This window comes from Belonocnema kinseyi, chromosome 5 (assembly GCF_010883055.1).
Source record: "Belonocnema kinseyi isolate 2016_QV_RU_SX_M_011 chromosome 5, B_treatae_v1, whole genome shotgun sequence".
NCBI lineage: Eukaryota > Metazoa > Arthropoda > Insecta > Hymenoptera > Cynipidae > Belonocnema > Belonocnema kinseyi.
Genome location: NC_046661.1, coordinates 141,139,615 through 141,161,298, shown reverse-complemented (window position 1 = coordinate 141,161,298; position 21,684 = coordinate 141,139,615). Strand labels below are relative to the sequence as shown.

General features: G+C 28.9%; 1 protein-coding gene across 1 annotated transcript; it reads left to right on the top strand.

Moving 5' to 3' along the window:
* The first annotated feature begins 4,384 nt into the window (after positions 1-4,384).
* Positions 4,385-15,189, top strand: LOC117172854. Its single transcript, XM_033361112.1, has 3 exons — positions 4,385-4,501; positions 8,736-9,932; positions 15,064-15,189. The coding sequence occupies exons 1-3, from the start codon at positions 4,465-4,467 to the stop codon at positions 15,075-15,077; spliced, it is 1,248 nt and encodes a 415-aa protein (XP_033217003.1). The 5' UTR covers positions 4,385-4,464; the 3' UTR covers positions 15,078-15,189.
* The last annotated feature ends 6,495 nt before the right edge of the window (positions 15,190-21,684 follow it).

Here is a 21,684-nt window from a genome sequence, read left to right as displayed (position 1 = left end):
CTTAGGGGTGCCTTTTTATCTTTAGGATTATTTAGTAGTTGCCCTATTTTGGCAGGTGGTTTAAATATGGTTTGGATGTTGTGTTTGTTGAGAATTCTTCCTATTTGTTCTGTGATACCTTGGATGTAGGGTAGGCGGTGGTCATTTTCTCTCTCCCTTTCTTTCGTAGGTTGTGTTAACTTGTTTTTTTTTTAGTGTATTTTTGTATTGCTTTATCAAATTGTTTATTTGTGTTATCGTTATGTATTATGATTTTTTTTAAAGTTTTGGAATTCCTTTTGTAAGCTATCTTTATCTGTTATGGAGACAGGTAAGTACCGGGAGAGCGGTAAGCTAACGTATAAAGGAACATGAGAGTAAAGAAGCAATCGAAATCTTAAGACACCCTAATACCATCAATAGGGACAATGGATACACGAAAAAACGATATAGCTGAGAGGAAGATATTTTTCTCCACAGAACTAGAAAGTATAGTTTTATCACCAACATTACCGGATGGTCCTCACAACTGTACCAGTATAGGCGTAACAGCTATACAAGTATTCCTAAACGTCATATTGTTCCACGAAGGATATTAGTTTGTTGACGTGACAATACGTGATAAGAAAATTCTTTCGAAAGTTATGGTGCTACAAACTAAAAATATACGCGCTTACGCACACACACACACGTGCACAGACACACATTCGCGTAACGCTGTTTTTATGGTTCAGTAGGTCTAAAAACGTGGAGATTTGACAAAAAAGATATGATACGAAGAAGCTTCTACAAAAAAAAAACTCCTCGAGCAAATGACGCTTCCCTTCCATTTTAAGGTTAGAGTCGCACATTTATGCGAAGCAATGTATTGGTCCCGCGACAAATCAGTACAGTTGTCTCAACGATACGGCATGAGTCAAGACACTATATACGCGTACTTCGCTGAACTATATTTCTGTATAGTTCGAGCGGCAATACTGTATTTCCGTGTATACTACCAATCCGATTTGACTTTCCGGCCTCCCGGATGTTTTAAATAAAACGCCTTGATTGGCCAATAAGGTTCGACCAGTCCCCACGGAGGGGTGCTCTGGCCAATCACAGGCATCGTAGAAAGTATACCTAAGAACATCATGACCTGATACCTCAGTTTCAGGTCAGCCCTGAAGATGTGAACTGCAATGTTCACGAAACGTCGGCAAACAATTCGTAGTTTTTTTTTACACGAGTGAAACACGAAATATCTCTTTTTACTAAAATGAAATGCGTTTTATTTATCACTTTATTTACATGCGTTGTTACAATTCAGATAATGTAAATATCAAAATCTCTGTCTCTCCCGAATAATCACTTTCTATAGATCGTTCTAAACAGATAACAATCTCCCACTTACACGCCACCGGAGGCCCTATTGCACTAAAAGTTTTATCAGTTATAGAATTAGTAGATCTGATATTTATTAAAATAACCATGTCGATAATTGTGTTTTCTTGGTTTGGCTGGTAAAAAGTATCTAGGTAACTTCGAGTTTTTAACAACTTTCAGTGAGTGATTTGTTAAAAAATATTGAATAAAGTTTTTTGGAAAACCTCATATCGATTCGTTAGAAATTGACTGAGATATTTTTTAAGGTAAACTAATGCGTCATCGCGACGCATTAGTTAACCTTAAAGGCGCGGGCAGACGTCGAGTACTTTTTCTAAATGTGAATATCTCAGTCAAATTGTAACAATTCGGTATGAGATTTCTCAAAAAACTTCAGTCAACATTTTTGAACAAATCATTCACTGGAAGTTGTTTGAAATTCGAAGTTACCTAGATACTTTTTACCGGTGAAACCAAGAAAACACCGTTTTTAACTTTTCCATAAATTCTTAGGCATTGCTATGGTAGTTTGAAGAAGTTCTATAAGTATGAACTGATTTCAATAATATTTAGCCGAGTTAGAACGATTTAAGTTTTAAAACTTAATTAAATCAGAAAGAAACTTCTATTCGATATTTCGTTGTTCTTATTAAAAATAAATGTTTGACACCAAAATTGTATTAGGAAAAAGTTTTATTAATTATTTTCTACAATTCTACTTTTTTTCTAATTGATTATTAAATTTTGAAAATTTTCTACTTTTGAGATGCGCGGACAATACTTTTACACGTGTTCAAGCTTTCAACTAATTTTTAGAAAAGTTGTTTTTTTTCAACTTTTAAGCTCAACAATTTGGTAGAAATTGTTTTACTTTGTTGTTGTTCACTAAGCTGTTTCTGATTTGAAACAAAAAGATTGTTTGGTCAAAATATTAACTATTAGATTTTTTGTTCATAAAGTAGTTTTTTTGTTTGAAAACTTTGCGATTTGTATAATCTTTTTTGGTTAAAAATGCACTGTTTAGTTACCTCTACATTGTAATCAGTTGAAATTTGTACAACTATCGATTAAGGTGACCGAATTCTAAATATTTTTGACTGATTTACTTGTTAATCGAACTATTACAACTATTACATATTTCGTCAAGAATTCGTATTTTTTTTTTTTTTTGGTTAAAAAATTCAACTATTTGGTTAAAAATTCATCTGTTTTGTTGAATATTCAATATTTTTATTTCAAATGTCAAGAATTTAAAGCGAGTGAGAGAAAGAGAGTTTTTCATTCAAAGGTATAAATGAAGGTTTATATATAAATACGTTTCGTACAGGCTTTTACGTACAAAATATACAATGCGCCACTCAAAAATAATTAATGCGTGACATCACTAGCGAAACTATATTAGGTTCCCAGAACTAAAAAAATGTCATTTGTTAAGAAAAGACAAAGATGTGTCTATCTCTTTTTTCCTGATGATTTTTTTTAGTTCTTGTAACTTGTATAGGTTCGCTAGTGACCTGTCGCAAATAGGTGGAATATCTGTGTTACGTCCGCACTTTGTTAAAAATGCCCGACACAAGCGCGTAAATTCAAACTTACTCAATCCAATTAAACAAAATGTCCTTTCTCGTTCGGGATCGCTGCTGCATTGCGGCCGTTGAAACGACCTCCTGAAATTTTGGATGGTAGCTAAATAAAACACTGAACACAAAATGATTTGAATATAAGAAAAAATTAAATTATTTATTTAATTTTGTTGGATTATTAATTTTACACTGAGTCACGCACTCACACTTATTTTACCGAACGCTCGTTAAATCGCGAACGCGTCCAAACCGGGAGGTTCTAATTTACAAAAAATGTCTTCAACTTTTCAAGACTAGTGAAGTGTACAAAACGAAAATTGACGATAGACTGACTTTTTTGCGCCTCCTTGGTGGCTGCGCTACCCCGTGACATCGCTGGGTCAAGTCGAGTTGAAGGCGGTGTTCCACCCCCGCTTAGCCAATCGCAGTTCTAAATCTACCCCCTAAAGAGATTTTCCTTTCTAACGCAAAGGGCCCACGGGGCACGAGTCACGCCCTATGAGTCGCTGGAGTGGGAAGTTCGTTCGGCGACAGTTTTCCGAGGTACTTGAGAAACTCAAAACAAAAGCCCGTTTTTACATATAGCTAGAAGGGTCGAAGCTGCATAGCCAAGGCCCCTTGGTGGGTTAATCTGGAACACGTGTGGCGGTACTTTAAGTGGTTATCGTAAATTTTAACAGAGATTTTTGGAAAAGCTATAAAAATCAAAGACCGAACATTGAAAAGAACCAAGGACCAGTTTTAAGTTAAACAATAAATTTCCTGTCATTTTAATTGCATGGGAAAGTTGAAAGGTATTAAAATTGAGGGTGGTATGTTTCGAATTTTTAAAGTTTACAACTTGCAGATGTTTGTTTATACGCTGGACGTGACTTGCCCGGATATCATAATTTGTGCGGTTCTGTTTGGTCAATTTTATCCTTATTTATGGAGTTTTCAAAGCGTGAGAAAGGGACCTAGTAAATTTCTCAAGAGTTGCAATTTCCTTCTGTGTTCCTCAATGTTAACTCATAATTTTGTAAATATCTCGTGAAATGCGTGTGTTTCATATTCTTATCAAATTCAAATTAATCGCGCTTGTCGGTAAGGTAGTTATTTCATATACCTACGAGCGCTGTAATAAAATCAAACGTGAGTCGCAACACGTTACATCTGTAAGTCAAGGAAACGTTTCACTGAACATTGTAAGTCTAATGAAACAATGAAATGTTTCTTTTAAAAAATTTTAAAAGATTTACAATACAATTATATTAATATAAAATTATATCATAAAGATGAATCTATATTAATACATTTTTAATGTTTATATTTTATATGTAATAGAATTTTTTTAATATTTCCAATTTTCCCGCCCTAATGTTTGAATTTTTGGTATCGTTTCCAAAGTTTCATGAAAATTTTAATTTGGTCCAAATTTCTTGACACTTTACAACCATATTCAATCCTAGCTTGGATGAAAAATGTTTAAAAGCTCTGATAAACTACTCCAAATATATTTAAAAAAATATTTTTGATACTTTAAAAGTGAACCTTCAAAATGAGTAAAGATTACGTTGATCTAGTGACTCCAGACAGTAAGTACCAAATTCGTAATCGTATAAAGTTAATCTCCTACGTAATTGATGTAATTTATTCTCGAAAATATTCACTAATGGAGAAGTGATATTTAAAGTCATTTTATTTCTATAATTAATTTTAAACTTTTAAGTTTTTGAATTAAATAAAAATAGTTTTGGAATCGCCTATCGTAGCGGAATTATTTTACGCTTGATTATAATTTCTTATGTATTTTTATCATCAAACATTGCTATAATTATTTTATGTTGATTGTACGCAGCGTTTCCAATCTTCAGAACTTTTTTAACTGCGCTTGCGTCGCGTCGACAACCCAATTGGTGGCTGTCAGCGCGCTGATTTTGAATGATATAAATATTCAGATTTAATATTTATGATAAATAATGATTGGAAAATGCATCCAAAGTAATTTCTTAATCCCAAATTGAATTTTGGAGTAACTGATCAAAAAATAATGCAATTTTCATGCAAAAAACGTTATTAGTTCTAGCTTCATAAACAACATTTTTTCTTTAATTTAGCTTTTGAAATTTTTTTAATTTTAATAAAAAGGTAATAAGAAGTTTTAATTTTAAGCAAAAAATATTCGTTTTAATAGTATAAATATGATTTGATTATTTGTATACAATATTATATATTTTATAATATTTATACAATAATTAATTAGTAATTTTAATTCAGGTCTTATTCAAGTTATTAAAAAAATGTATGATGTAACATTTATCAGTAAAATATTTAATTATTCTCAATTCATTATTGGTAATTTCAGTGATTTTATTTTAGATCACATTGTCGGAAATAAACAAAAATGTAATTTCAAACCACGACAAAGACGAGATTAATCATTGGGACAAATAAAAATGATTTATTTCTTTGAAATCAGAATTCATAACCTCTTTTTTATCACTCAAAAATCTTATTTTAGGATTAGAAAAATCTTATTCAGGCATTTCATAATCATTATGTATTATAAATATTAAATCTGACTATAAAATTCAAAATCAACGCGCTAACAGTGACTAATCGGGTTGTCGGCACAACGCAAGCGCAGTTTGAAAAGTTCCCAAGATTGGGGATACGATTGTACGTTCTGAATAGAAAGGACGTACTTCATACGAGGTGGTCCGAAAAGTGTTTGACCTTGTGTTTCTATTTTTAGAAAGATGTATTTACTATTAGGTATTTCATGCTGTAACTTCACTTAGTAAGATGTCTGCATGCCGTGGGCAATCAATAATACCAATTGCATGGGACAAAACTTAATTTTTATGGTCCATTGACACCTCGCTTCCAAGCAGGCGGAAAATGTATTTTCTTCTCAGTCTGCCACGTGACGATGCCATGCATTTATCTCATTCGAGATTTTTCTCTGTCCGCGAAGACTTCTTAGTTTGGTGGAAAATCTAAAGTGAGATAAATATATGGCATCTTCACGTGATAGAGTGAAAGATACATTTTCCGTCTGCATACAAGGGAGGTGTAAATAGGTCATTATACTAAAGGTGGAAAACATTATTTTTGACAATAAGTGCATTTGGATTTTGTGCCTAATTTTCCAAAGCTATTCAATTAAACAATAAAATCGTTACAAAAGAATAATCGATTTTATTATTTAATTGAACAGCTGTTCAGAAATGAAAAATAATATTCAAATAAATTGATGTAGAATATAGTATATTATGTACCTAGGAGGAGATGAAGGACTTTTTCGACGAGTGTATGTTTTCAGTACGAGTTGTAGGTGAAGATGATTTTAAATATTTCTCGAAATAGTCATGATTTCAGCCCATATTATATTTTGAATAAAGGAAGCTTGATTTACAGTAATTTTAAGGATAATTTATGATTTAAGGTAAATACGTTAACTTACTATAAATGACCAAAAATTCAATTTTAAAATGTATAAATTTCCGAAAATTAATGGAAATTTTCGGTAATTTGTGGTCATTTTACAGGTAAATATGATAACTTACCATAAAGTACCAAAATTCAATTTGAAATATTTTTATAAATTTCCGGAATTTTATTTAGCATTTTGTCATTTGACCAATTATATATGGTAACTTTCCATAAATTACCGCAAAATTCTATTATCTGCTACGAAAACTTCCTTAACAGTTCTTACGGTCAGTGGACTGATCATCATAAAGTACGAGCTCATAGATGTATAATTTTCAGTATTTACCTTGATATCACTTTTTACTCCCTGGGGAGTAAAAATTAGAGCTTTAGTCCCTATTCATAAGCGTCGAAAAGGGCTAAAATCATGCATGTGTCATAACAATTATTTTATTTCAAGCTATTAAAAAAATCAAGTTTCGTCCTATGTAATTCGTGTTATTGTTTGGCCCCAGTGATGCTAACGGACCGCAAATTTGTTAAATGCGCATGCATCGAAAAGCGCGGGTCTATTTAAAATTACTAACTATAAACTTGTGACATCACATTAATAGTCATTTAGGTTACAAAATTATGTTTATGATTCGGAAATTACATCGTATGAGTCTATGAATGATACTCAAATTACAAGCCATTCCTCGCAGCTTATTCAGCAATTTCTGGTGAAGCGCCAGAAAGTGCACAATCACTTCGCACACTTTCGGCAGCTTCCATCAATTCTGAGAGATCTTCCATAAATCAGGTAAAAATGTAAGGGGCGAGATGGTCATGCTAAAAACGATATGGTTTATAACGAATATGGGGGGGGGGGGTCAGTGGAAGTAAAGTTACGAACTCAGACAACATTTAGTATGGTTCCTGATAATAAAATTTAGTTAACAAGTCGTCTGTTTTCATTAGAAATTCAGCTACTTGATTCAAAGTCAAACTACATTATTAACAATTTATTTTTTGAGTTGTAGATTCATATCCTTGATTGAAAAATTAACAATTATATGTTTAGAAAATTAATCTTCTATTTTTTTTTGGTTGAGAATTAATTTTTTTAAACTAGCAATGTAACTAATTTATTTTCGTTTGAGAATTGATCTTTCCTAATTGAAAATTAATGTATTTTGTTCAAAATTCGTCTTGTTCGGTGGAAAATTAATCTTTTGGGTTGAAAATTCATCCTTTTGAATAAAAAATCTTAATGATTTGTCATTAATCTCGTTTGTTTGAGGACTCAACACTGTGGTAGAATATTAAACTATTCAGTTAAAACTGAACTTTTTTTGTAAAAATTAAACTATTTGTGTAGAAATTTAACTTTTTGGTCGAAAATTAATTTTTTGTTAAAAAATCATGTTTGCGTTGCAACTTCAACCGTTTTGTAGATAATTCGTCCTTTTGGCTTTACAATTCCACAGTTTTATAAAAATTAATGTATTTTGTTGAAAATTCGTGTTTTTTATTCAAACGTTCATCTTTTTGCTGAAAAATTAATTTTTTTGGTAGAAAATTTAACTTTTGGTTAAAAATTAATCTTTTTTGGTTGAAAATGCGACTACCCTCAAAGTCGAAAGATGCAAGCTCCAAAGAAATGAGTTGTTAGCAGATACGAGCGTCGCGACTGCAAAGGAACGAGCGGAATTTTTTTCCCCTTTACCCTTACCTTATTCAGAGTCAGGCGTGCGCGATTTCGCGCTGGCTTGAATTCGACGTGCGCGTGCTCGTAGTAAGTCTGTGTGCGTCCTCCCGCATTTCCCCCGAAATCTAAACGTCAAAAATTCATATTTCCAGAAGATTCATCTCTTCGGTTTAAAATTTAACTTTTTTGTTGAAAATTCGTTTTTTTTGTGTTTTTTTTTGTTTTGTTACAAGTGAAAAGAAAAGAAATCCTCTTTCCTATCTTTGAATAGATTTGTAGGCTATGTTACTTTTCGGAGGTGAGGGGGGGGGGCCAGAAATTGCACCAAACACCTTGCATGACTTTATAAGTCCCCATACAGTCCTGCCCTAGCTCCCTGTGATTTCTGGCTGTTTCCCAAGTTGAAGTATCCTTTAAAGGGGAAAATATTTCAAGGTGTAGGGGAAATAAAACAGAATGTGAATATTAATAATAACAGAATGTGCTATTCCGAAAGGTGACTTTAATACTTAAGTAGTGCGTCCGAAGGTAGGACGATCGCAGAAAAAGGTTTCTGCTTCCAAAGGAAAGCAATTTTAAGAGGATATCATTTATATGACCGGAATGAACTCTTACGCCTAGTACAACGCCAGGTCGGATATTTGCCGGGAAGATAATAAGTTTCTTGTTGATAATAAGTTTCTTGTTGTTTACTTTTTTTACAGGCGAATCAGAGCAGGAAGTATTCGTTTACGCTTGTGAGCAATCTGAGATCAGTAGCTCTACTATCATCAGCGCGGAAACAAGCCTTCCAACCGATACGGAGTTAAGTGAATCACTACATTCAACAATAACTACATCAAGTTATTCTTCAGACTGGGAGGCTTCTCATTCACTTAGTGAAACGTCCATAATAACTGAATTGGCAAATAATTCTCTTGTGATCAATAGAGACAGCTTGTCATCTGTGGTTATCCTCGCAACAGGAACAAGTAAAGGTTCCAAACGAAGGTGCTGCAATGAATCTTCACAATCAACAATAACTATCGATGATACGTTAGCTTGTGAGGCTTCTTATTCTCCAAGTGAAACTTTTATAAAAGATGTATTGACAAATTATTCTTCAGATTTCAATCAGGAGAGATTTCAATCCGTTAGCTTCGCAGCAGAAACAAGGAAAGTTTCGAAAGGAAGTGGCTCCATTGAAGCTCTACAATCAACATCTAAACATGATACATTTGACTGTGATGCATCCTCTTATTCTCTCGGCGAAACTTTCACAAAAAAAGTATTGACAAATGATTCTCTTAAGATCAATCGGGACAGATTTCAACAACAGCAATCAACGACTCTTGAAGATGATACATTAGACTGTGACGCGTCCTCTCATTTTTCCAATGAAACTTTCATAAAAAATACATCGAAAGATGATTCTTTTAAAATCGACCGGGGCAGAGTTCCATCTATCATCCTGGCAGCAGGACCAAGCAAAGTCTCGAGGGGAAGTAGCTGCATTGAATCGTTGTATTCAACAATCGTTGAAGGCATCTTGGAGAATACAATTGATGAGTATGATAAGCCAGAAGACTCACACTCTGAAAATTCTGATTCCGAGGTTGGCTTGGATCCACCTTCTATTTTCTTGAGTAAATATCCTCAACTTGAGCCCTATACCCTACGTTTGGCAGAAGTTTTACAAAAGGCGTCTCTTTCGAACAACATAGACTCTAAAAGAATTTCGGGTCTCGAGGTAATATCCCTCATCGATAATTTACAACGTTCGATGTTGAATTTACCGGACACTAAAGAATTCCTGCAAGATGTATACACATTCGCAACATCTTTATACAATGACTCACGGAAAATTACTGTCGATCAGCTCGCGCGAGTTCTTATCTACATCCATTTCACATACGATCATGGTAAAACTGTTACGATATCTAGATTCTTGCTTCTATTTTTTACTCTTTCATTATTCCTCATTCGTGCCTCTATCCTACAATTATTTAATAAACTTCTCACCCAATCCTTCCACACGGAGAGAAGTTTTGTAGAGCCGCTCACCCAACATGTACAATTGTGCCAATCACACAGTGAACAGCGCCGCTTCTGTTAATTAGTACGACTTTACTGATTTGGGAGAGCCATTACCCCGAACAGGTCGAACTGTTTAATCAATAGTATAGTCAAGGCGTTTTGCTCACGCGGCGCTAGCGGCACAGTTCCGCGCTTATTCCTGCGCCCCGAATTTGGGACAGACGCCACGCCAAACCGAAGTGCAGCGACACTCTCTCTTACTGCTAGTGCGACGGTTTTACGTAACTTCTGTCCGTGCACATATAAAATTTTAATGTCCTGCCATAACGTCATTATTTTCCCAGATAATAATTGGTGCGCAGGATGCACGCACTGTGGAGGCATGTGTGCGGATTAATCCGCCCGACGTGCGTGCTGATCAGCACTCAGATGCGCATCCATGGAGGCGCATATTCGACGCACGCCATGCGAGGCACGCGCGTGCGTCCACGAAGCAAACACTCGGTGCGCGTGGGCAGACTATCCTAAAATTATTTATTTATATTAAAGGAGGTAATTCAGAAGGTTGAATTAAATGAATGTATCGGAACATATTAACAAAATAGCACGCCTATAGCGGGGATGGTGGAAAAAGGCCCACAATCGCGATCGACTGTCCTCAAATTTTCATGTCTTCCCAGATGATAGCGCTACGTGCGGAAACTCTAGGAACTACGAGAACATGTGATGTAAATTTGGTGCCGGTATAAATATAACCTATTAATGCCGTTGTGCAACTGCAAACTGTTTGTGTTTAGAGGGAAAACATTGTTGTGCAAAGTGTCAGCGCTAAAAACCTATATAATGAGTGATACAATAATGTCGCGTTGTTTTTGTAAGGGCTGTGATTCGGGTGGTAGGGCACAACAAGAGAGAGGTATTAGACGCAAAATCCTCAATATCTATACTTGCGTTCTATTGTTTTTATATTCCTCCTCTTGTTTTATTAGCATAACTCATATAATTGTATAAATAATACAAGCATTATCACTGCGATCGTAACACCAACTGACACTTGACATAACCAAACTTAATCTATAAACACACTCGATACTCCAAAGCAGACGACAATTTATAATGTTATATTTTCACTGAAGGGCAGCTATAACACTCCGTGGACAGGCGATCGCGAGCTGGCGCCAGTCGAAATACATGGCGTGCGGTCGCCTTGTAGTACTTCGTGATTCTCATAAAACTAGAACCGGCACACACCGACGCATTGCAATCTTGCGCGCATGTACGCATTAACGTGCGCGTGACATCCGCGCACGAATTGTTATCTAGGTTCAATTTCTCCTTTATATTCTTTCCTTGTTTTCCACAATAAATCTTTCTATTCTTGTCCGTATTTCCCCTTTCCATCCCTTTTCTAAATACTTTGGTATTCTCCTCTTTCTATTACTTGTCTTTCGCTTTTTCTTTTTTCTCACTCTCCATGTACTTCAGTCTCATCTTTTATATCTGTCCCTCAAGAAGTATTTTCTTTCTTCTTCCATCTACATTAATTCTATCGCTCTTCCTCTCCTTCCTTCTATCTCCTTCAAACTCTTTTTTAACTTATTGCCCCAAACCAAAAAGATTAATTTTCCACCAAAAGACTCATTTTCAACGAAGTACATGAATTTTCACCGAAAAATATCAACTTTCAACCAAAATTAAAATATAAAATAAAATATAAAATATATTTCAACAAAAAGAAACGAATTTTCAGCAAAAGAAATTAATTTTCAATCACAGTGATGTATTTTTAACCAAAAACATACATTTTTGACTAAATAATGGTATTTTCAACCCAAAAGATTATTTTAAAAATTCGATTTTTGAACAAAATAGTTTTTTTTTTCATCCAAACAATGAGTATTTTAACTAAAAATACAAGAATTAAATTTTCAGTTAATACAATCAATTTTCAAACAACAACAAAAATGAATTTTCCACAAAATAATTCAATTCTAAAAGCAAGAGATGAATTTTCTACATAAAAAAAGATACAGTTTCAATAAAATATATAAATTTTCAACAGAAAAATATAATTTCACAAACTAAAGCTAGAATAGTTCAACTTGTAGCTGTAGAAGTACATTTTAAACAAAAGAGAACGAGTTTTCAGCAACAAAAATTAATTTGCAAAAAAAAAGAAACTAATTTTCAGCCAAAGAAATTAATTTTTATTCAAAAAGATGAAGTTTTAACAAGCGAGAGTACTCTTCTACCAAAAAGATGGATTTTTAACAAATAAATGAATTTTCACCTAAAACAGATTTTTCAACTGAAAATATAATTAATATTTCTAACAAAAACTTAATTTTCAATAAAATCAAAGTAAATTTTCAACGAAATAGTATAATTTTTTACCAAGAGAATTAAATTTCTATAAAAAAAATACCAATTTCTGACATAAAATTGAAGATACATTTTCAGTTAAAAAAAATTAATTCTAAATAAGAAAAAACTAATTTTGAACACCTTTCAGGCCATTCTTTATACTTTTAAAAGACCTTTACAATAATAAAACCTAACCACATTAATATATGTTACCCTTTCCATTGTTCGCGGCCATATTGATTCCCCCCATGAACTGGACAACCGCGCTACTCTGATTGAATTACTTCCGAAAATCAGCCGAACCAATTAGATGTTTCCGGAAAAATTCAAAAATTATACTTCTTAACCATAAAAAATTCAAATTTATCTGAAAAAACTTTCCTTTCAAAATTACGTTCATTTTGTAGGATTCTTTTAATTTAATAGAGAAAAAATATATATTTAAAAATATGCAACAACCCCATTAAGCCCGACATCCCTTCTCTTAATGTTATTAGCGTACCTCATCTGTAATCTTTAACATTCCTTTTTTCATTACAGGTACTACTGTCTCTTCTTTCCATAACTCTGACCAATTCTCTCCTCTCGATATTGCACATTATGTATGATATTCCTTAAGTTCTTTCTCTCGCCTCCTTTTTTCCAGACATTTGGAATCTCATCTATACCAGGTGCCTTCCTATCCTTTATTATTCTTACCACCTTGCTTATTTCTTTCCTTGTTATTTCCTCTTCCTCGTCTCTTTCCCTACCATCTTTTCCTCCTTTCCTAACTTTCTTCTCTTCCCCTCTTAGCATATTTATAAAATTTTTACGCCAGTTTACTATCTGATCCTCATTTACTATTTTCCCTTTATTTCTCCATTGATCACCTTCCGAATCTCTTTTTCCGTCTTATCTTTCTCCGCCTCTTCTTACAACCTTTTATTTTTCTTCTCTTTTTTTTATCTAGTATACTCCTTTTTTCTGGTATATTCTTCTCCACTATTTTTTCCCCTATTTTCTTCATTCCTTTCTCACTTCCTTCGCCTCGACGTGCTTCATCCCAACTACTTCAACTCTAAATATTTTTAACTTCCACTAACTTTTTTTTTAACTGCGCTCTCCAACACTTTTAATTTCTCCTATCATTATTTCAATCTCTTCCTTTACATTTCACTTTCCCATTTAGATTTTCTTAAACCATTCCATCTCCTCCAAGCTCTTCAACAATTTATTTCCCTTCCTATTCAGTACCTTGTCTTTGGATTTTCGTCCACGCCCTACTCTCTATCATTCCTTTCTTACTCTCTCCTATACTCGAATTAAAATCTCCAATTATAAACTTATCCCTTTCTCTATTTTCTTCCATCAGTTCTCTTACCTGCTCTGATTTTGCCTAAATATCTCCGTTTACATACACACGTACTGTCTTCATTAATTTTGAACGTTTTCGATTAGAAATCATATAATATTCAACCTTTTTAGAATAATTAAACTTTGAAGGTTCACAACTTTTAAATTCTTTAATTATTGAATTAATTTATAATTCAAATGCAAAATTAAATTAAATTTCTTTAAGTTAGTTAAAAATTAATTAAATTACATTCCTAGCAACAATGGCAAGCGATATCATTGATTATATTGCTTTTTAGACCATTACAAAGATATTTACAAAAAAAACCTGTGTATACGCAAAAGGCAAATAATTTATTTATTTTATAACGTTAGTGTTATAGATAATTTAAATGAACAAAAAGAACATTTTTATCCTTTTTGCTGAAAAAATGATTTTTTTTTATCATTTATGTATTTTAATAGCTTATTAGACATATTTTTCTGCCTTATATTGTTAACACTTAATATTTACCTTCGATATAAATAATTGAGTAAACAAATAGAAAATCTTTATCTATTTTTCGCGAAAAAAAATTATTCTTCATCTGATGTCTATCAACATAATTTTACAGACTTCCCAAAGTCCAAAAAAATGATTAAAATTTAATTTGTAGCATTGTTATAAATAATTCAAGGTAACAAATATAACATTTTCATCCTTTTTTCGTAGGAAAAAATTCTTTTTTCATTTTATATGTATCACAATAGCTTATAAAAATTACTCTGTTGCAAAATATTGTTAACATTGAACATTTACCATTGTTATAAACAATTTAATATAGAAATCCGCAATTTTCATAATTTTTTTACCAAAAAAATTTCTATGCTCTAATATCGAAGGAGGTTATCAGACCAACTAAACAATAAAATATTCTTAACACGTAGCGTTTAGAATTATTATAAATAATTGAAATAAACAAATAGAAAATCTTAATCTATTTTTTTTTGCCAAAAAATTAATCTTTATCTTACCTGTATCAAATAGATTCAAAATTGTTAAAAATTAACATTTAACTTTGTTAAAAGTTATTTAAGCTACACTAATAACTTTTTTTGAGGAAAAAGAATGAAATTTTTTTTTTTTTGTAAAAAAAAGTATGACAATGGTTTGTTTTTAAAATTTGCCTATTACAATAAAATTGTACAACAAACATTTTTTTCCCTTCTTTGTATGCTCAAGTGATTGAAAAAAATTCTAAGGTTTAAATCTGTGACAAGAATATTTTTTTATTATATTTGTATATTTTTTTTATTTAACAACCTACAATTTTACAGAACCTGGGAAATAAGGAAACGAAAATTCTCTGACCAAAATCTCAACAACAGAACCAAATAAGCCCTGGAGGCCTTAACTTTATTTTTTAGTTCCTATGTTTTTTTTATTTTTTTGTTTTTTTAAGAATCTACGGACTGTAACTATTTTTATTAATTTTAATCGATAAATAAATTTTACATCTGAGAAAGAAAAATAAAAATCTTCTTTCCAAATCCTTTCAAATTCATCATATGAAAATGATTTATCAAGATGAATTTTCCACAAAAGATGTGAGTTTTTAAGCTCGAAAATAAATTTTTGTTGAAGTTTTTTGACTTTGAAACCAGGAAAGATGAATTTTTAACGAAAAAGTTAATTTTTAACCAATTACAAACTGTCGAAGTATCAATAAAAAATAAAGACTTTTTGACTAAACTGGTGCGTTTTCAATGAAATAATTAAATTTTGAACCAAAATAGCTGAATTTTCTACCAAAATAGATCAATTTTTCAAAAAAAGTTGTCAGTTTTCAAGGTCAAAAGTGGTTTTTCTTAGAAATTATTTGTCAACGAAAATATTCATTTTCAACCAAATAGTGGAATTTAAACAACAAAGAAATCATTTTTCACCAAATAGTTTTATTTTAAATACAAAAAAGACGAAATTTAATAAAACTGTTGATTTTTCAATAAAAAAAAATAAACAAAGAATTACCTTTTGACTAAACTGATGAGTTTTCAATGAAATAATTAAATGTTCAACCAAAATAGTTAAATTTTTCAAAAAAAGTTGTCAGTTCTCAAGCTGAAAAGTCGATTTTTTTAAATTATTTGACTTTGTAACCATAAAAGATGAAGTTTAAACCAAAATATTCATTTTCAAACCAATAGTGGAATTTAAACCAAAAAATATTTTCCATCAAATAATTATAATTTCAAGGAAAAAAACACGAAATTTAACAAAACTGATTGCAATAAAAAAGAATGACATTTTTACTAAATTAATTAATTTTCAACAAAATAATTCAATTTTCAACAAAAAGCTGAATCTTCTATCAAAATAATAAAATTTTTATATAAATAGTTCGATTTAAAAAAAAAAATTAAGAAACATTTGAATTTTCAATCCAAAAATTTCAATTTTAAAGCAAAAAGACGAATTTTTGTTAGAAGCCAGTTGAATTTTTGACAAAAAAGTTAATTTTCAACCAAGATAGATGAATTTAAAATTTATAAGAACGAATTTTGTATTTAAAAAACGAATTTTTGTTGAGCATACGAATTTTTAACAAAGACAGTTGAATTATGAACCTAAAAAGTAAAAGTTGAATTTTCAAGCCAAAAAAAAAACGAATATTCTACAAAACAGTTGAATTTTCAACTAAATAGGGTGGCCTCTTTCTAAAATACTTTAATTTTTAACCAAATTGTTATATTTTAAAGAAAAAATACGATTTTTATAGAAGACTGTTGCATTTTCAAAAAAATTAATAAATTTTGAACTATAATATTTTAATTATCTAGTCAAAAGGACGAATATTCGACAAAAAATTTGGATTTTTAATTTTAAAAAAAGATGACCTATTTATTAAATTGTTGAATTTTTAGTATAAAAAATATAAATTCCAAACTAATATTGATTTTTAATGATAGAGATGAATTTTTAACTAAGAACGATTTTTCAGTAAAAATTAAAAAATTTATTTTTAACCAAAAATATTAATTTTCTGCCAAAAAAGGATGAATGTGCAACCTAAGAATATAATAATTAAATTTTCAGTTAACAAATTTCATTTCCTAGAGAAAAAAATGAATTTCCAACTAAATAAATGAATCCAGTAATATATAAAGCTAGATTTACAACATAAAAATTATTCTTTCTTAATTTCATATTACAATTTTTCAGGAAATAAATTAATTTTTATCAAAAAAGTAGCGAATTTTCAACACAATATTTAATATTTCTACCCAAGAAACAAATTTTTAATTAAAATATAAATATTCAATAAAAAAAATGTTAACAAAATATTTTAGATAAAAAAGATGCATTCTCGACAAAAAAAAGAAAGTTTTGTTTCAACCAAAAAAAGAATTTTCAACTAAAAACAATAGATTTTTCAGTCAAGAGAATAGCTGAATTTTCACTTGAAAAAATTGATTTCCAATCAAAGAGATGAATTTTCAACTAAAATTATGGAATATTCAACTGAATTAGTTCGAATTCCAGTTAAAAGTTTTTATTTTCAACAAAAAAAAAAAATATATACGAATTTTTAACAAGATTTGAATTTGTAACGAAGAATGATTTTTCAGTAAAAATAAAAAAATAGATTTTTGACCAATAGATTAATTTTCTGCCAAAAAAGGATGAATTTTCAATAGAATATAAGAATTTTATTCGAAAAAAATAAATTACCAAAGAAATAAATAAATCCAGTAATATGTAAAGCTAGTTTTACAAAATAAAAATGATTGTTATTTAATTTTACATTACACTTTTCCAGAAAAAAAATTAATTTTTATCAAAAAAGAAGCGAATTTTCAACAAAATATTTGATATTTCTACCCAAGAGATAAATTTTTAATTTAAATGATGAATATTCAATAAAAAATTTTTAACATTACGCCAATTAGTGTAAATTTTAGCCAAAAAAGATGCATTCTCGAAAAAAAGTAAAAGTTTTGTTTCAACCAAACAAGAATTTAATTTTAAATAAAAAATAGCTAAATTTAACCAAAAAAAAAAAAAGAATTTTCAAAAAACAATTTTAAAAAAATGATAAATTATCAAACAAAATTAAATAATTGAATTTTTAGTTTTAAAAATTGATTTCCAGTCAAAGAGATGAATTTTAAACTTAAATTATGAAATATTTAACCGGATTATTTCTATTTCCAGTTAAAAATGTTTATTTTCCACAAAAAAAAGAAGGAATTTTTAACAAAACTAACATTTTCAGTTAGAAAAATAAATTTCCTAGAGAAAAATAAATTATTAACTAAATAAATAAATCCAGTAATATAAAGCTAGTTTACAATTGAAAAGAACAAACTTTTCACTAAATTAAATAATTTTTAACAAAGCAATAAAAATTGTAACTAAAGTAGTTAATTTTTCAAGCTTAAACGCAAATTTTTTTAGAAAGTATTTTACTTTGAAACGCGGAAAGATGAATTTCAGACCAAATAGTCGAATTAAAATAAAAAAAGATTATTTTCAACCAAACAGTTTCATTTTTTAAACAAAAAAGACGAAATTTAACAAAACTTTTGAATTATTAATAAAAAAAAAGGACAAACTTTTTACTAAACTGATGAGTTTTCACTAAACTGATGAGTTTTCACTAAAATAATTAAATTTTAAACGAAAATAGTTGAATTTTCTACCAAAAAAGTGACATTATCTACAAAACAGTTACATTCTCAACTCGAAAATAACAATTTTCAAGTACACAGGTATTTTGAAACAGATAATGTTAAACTTCAACCAAATAAGTACTTGAATTTTCAAGTAAAATAAACCTATTTTTTTAAGGCAGTTTAAATTATCAACCTGAAAAGTTGAATTTTCAACAAAAAAAATAAATAAATTTTCTACCAAAAGGAATGCATTTTCAAAAAAAAGGTCAATTAAAATTTTTTTAAACAAATAGTTGAATTTTTTAATAAAAAAAGATGACCTTTTTAAAATATTGTTAAATTTTTAAGAAAGTTATTATATTTTCAACCAAAAAAGTTGAATTTTAAAGCAAAAACGAATTTTGTATCCAAAAAAGACGATTTTTTTATTAAACATACGAATTTTTAATAAAGTAATTGAAATTTTAGCAAAATATTTAATTTTTTCATATAAAGGCACGAATTTTTTTATAGACAGATGAATTATCAATCTGAAAATTAGAATTTTCAACAAAAAGCTGAATTTTCTACCAAAATAGATGAGTTTTCAACCAAATAGTTTAATTACTAAAAATTCCATCATATAGTTAAATTTCCAATAAAAAGGGATGAACATTTAATTTAACAAAATTGTTTTATTTTCAAAAAAATTATTGAATTTTCCATTAAGCAATTACATATTTTTCACAAAAAAATAAGCAAATTTTCAACAAAATAGTTAAATTTTCTACCTAGGAAATGACTTTTTAATTAAAATGATAAATCTTCATTAAAAAAAAAAAAAAAATGGCTAACAACAAATTTTAACTTTCAACCAATCAATGGAATTTTCAGCCAAAAAATATGTATTCTGGACAAAAAATAGAATAAATGATTTTTAAATCAAGACATATTTTATTTTAAATAAAAAACAGCTGAATTTAATCAAAAACTTATTTTTGAATAAAAAAGAAATCAATTTTAAAACAAAAAATGATAAATTATTTTCAGTTAAAGAGATGAGTTTTCAACTAAAATTATAGAATTTTCAACTGGATTGGTTCAAGATCCAATTAAAAATGTTTTTTTTTTCAACAACAAAAATTTTTTTTTTTACAAAAGTAACATTTTCAGGGAATAAATTAATTTAAAAAGAAGCGCATTTTCAACAAAATAGTTGAATTCTCAACCAAAAAATATTTTAATTCTAATCTAAAACAGCATCATTCAACCAAAAAAAATACAAATTTTTAATAAATTATAATTTTAAATAAAAAAAGAGCTGAACTTAACAAAAAAAAACGAATTTTTAACAAGGGTTGAATTTTCAAGTAAAAAAAAAAAAATATATTTCAGTGAAGAGAGATAAAAATGCAACCAAACTGTTCAGTTGTAAAGGATAAGATTAATTATTAACCAAGAAAATTAATTTCCTACCAAATCAGACATTTCTGCAAAACACATGAATTTTAAAATAAAAATGATACATAATAAAAAAAAATTGAAGAGTTGAAAAAATTTATTTTCAATCAATAAGATAAATTTTCAACTAAAATTAGGGAATATTCAACTGGATTAGTTCGAACTCCAGTTAAATTTTTTTTTCAACCAAAAAAAAAATCAATTTTTAACATTTTCAGCGAATAAATTAATTTTCACCAAAAAAAGAAGCGCATTTTCAAAAAAATTGTTGAATTTTCAACCAAAAATATGTTAATTCTAAATAAAAAAACAGCTTAATTCAAACAAAAAATAAGACTTTTTAACAAGAGTTTAAATTGTAACAAAGAAATATTTTTCAGTAAAAATAAAAAAATCGATTTTTAACCAAAAGGATTATTTTTCTGCCAAAAAGGGATGAATTTTCAACCTAGAATGGAATAGTTAAATTTTCAGTTAACAAAATTAATTTACTAGAGAAAAAAAATCAATTAAATGAATAAATCCAGTAATATAAAGCTAGTTTTATAAATGAAAAAAAAAAAACATTGATATTTAATTTTATATTACAATTTTTGAGGGAATAGATCGATTTTCATAAAAAAAGAAGCGAATTTCCCACAAAATAATTAAATTTTCTATCAAAGAGATTAATTTTTTACCAAATGATATCTAAAATAAATAAAATGTTAACAAAAGATTTTAACTTTAAACCAATTAGTGGAATTTTTAACTAAAAAAATGCATTCTTAAAAAAAAAATGTAAACGTTCTGTTCCAACCAAAATAAGATTTTAATTTTGAATCAAAAACAGCTAACGTCAACCAAAAAAAGAATTTCCAATTAAAAAAAAAAAAGATTTTTTACTCAAGAGAGAGAAAAATTCAACTAAACTGTTGAATTTTTAACCGAAAGGATTAATTTTGTACAAAAAAATAATAATTTTTAGTAAAACACATCAATTTTTAAAGAAAAGCTAAATTATCAACCAAAATTAAATAGTTTAATTTTCAGTTGAAAAAATTAAATTTTTCAGTAAAACTAAAAAATTGATTTTTAACCAAAAATATTAATTTTCTGCCAAAAAAGGATGAATTTTCAATAATATATATAAATTTTTAACCTAAAATGGAATAGTTAAATTTTCAGTTAAAAAAATTTATTTTATAGAGAAAAAAATGAATCCAGTAATAATAAAGCTTGTTTTACAAAATAAAAATGATTGTTATTTAATTTTATATTACAATTTTTCAGGAAATAAATCAATTTTCATCAAAAAAAGAAGCAAATTTTCAACAAAATATAACAAATTTCTACCTAAAAGATAAATTTTTTATTTAAATGATGAATATTCAATAAACATAATTCGAACAAAATATTTTAACATTAAGCCAATTAGTGAAAATTTTAGCCAAAAAAGACGCATTTTTGATAACAAAAAGTTTTGTTCCAAACAAAAAAGATTTTAGTTTTTAATCAAATACAGCTAAAGTCACTCAAAATTAATTTTGTACCAAAAAAGACAAATTTTTAGAAAAAAAAATCAATTTTGAAAGAAAACTGATCAATTATCAACCAAAATTGAATAGTTGAATTTTCAGATGAAAAAATTTATTTCCAATCAAAGAGATGAATTTTGAACTAAAATTATGGAATATTCAACTAAATTAGTTCAAATTCCAGTTAAAATTTTTTATTTTCAACCAAAAAAAAAGGAATTTTTAACAAAAGTAACATTTTCATAGAATAAATTAATTTTAACAAAAAATGCGAATTTTCAACAAAATAATTAAATTTTCGACAAAAAATAATTTTTTTCAACTT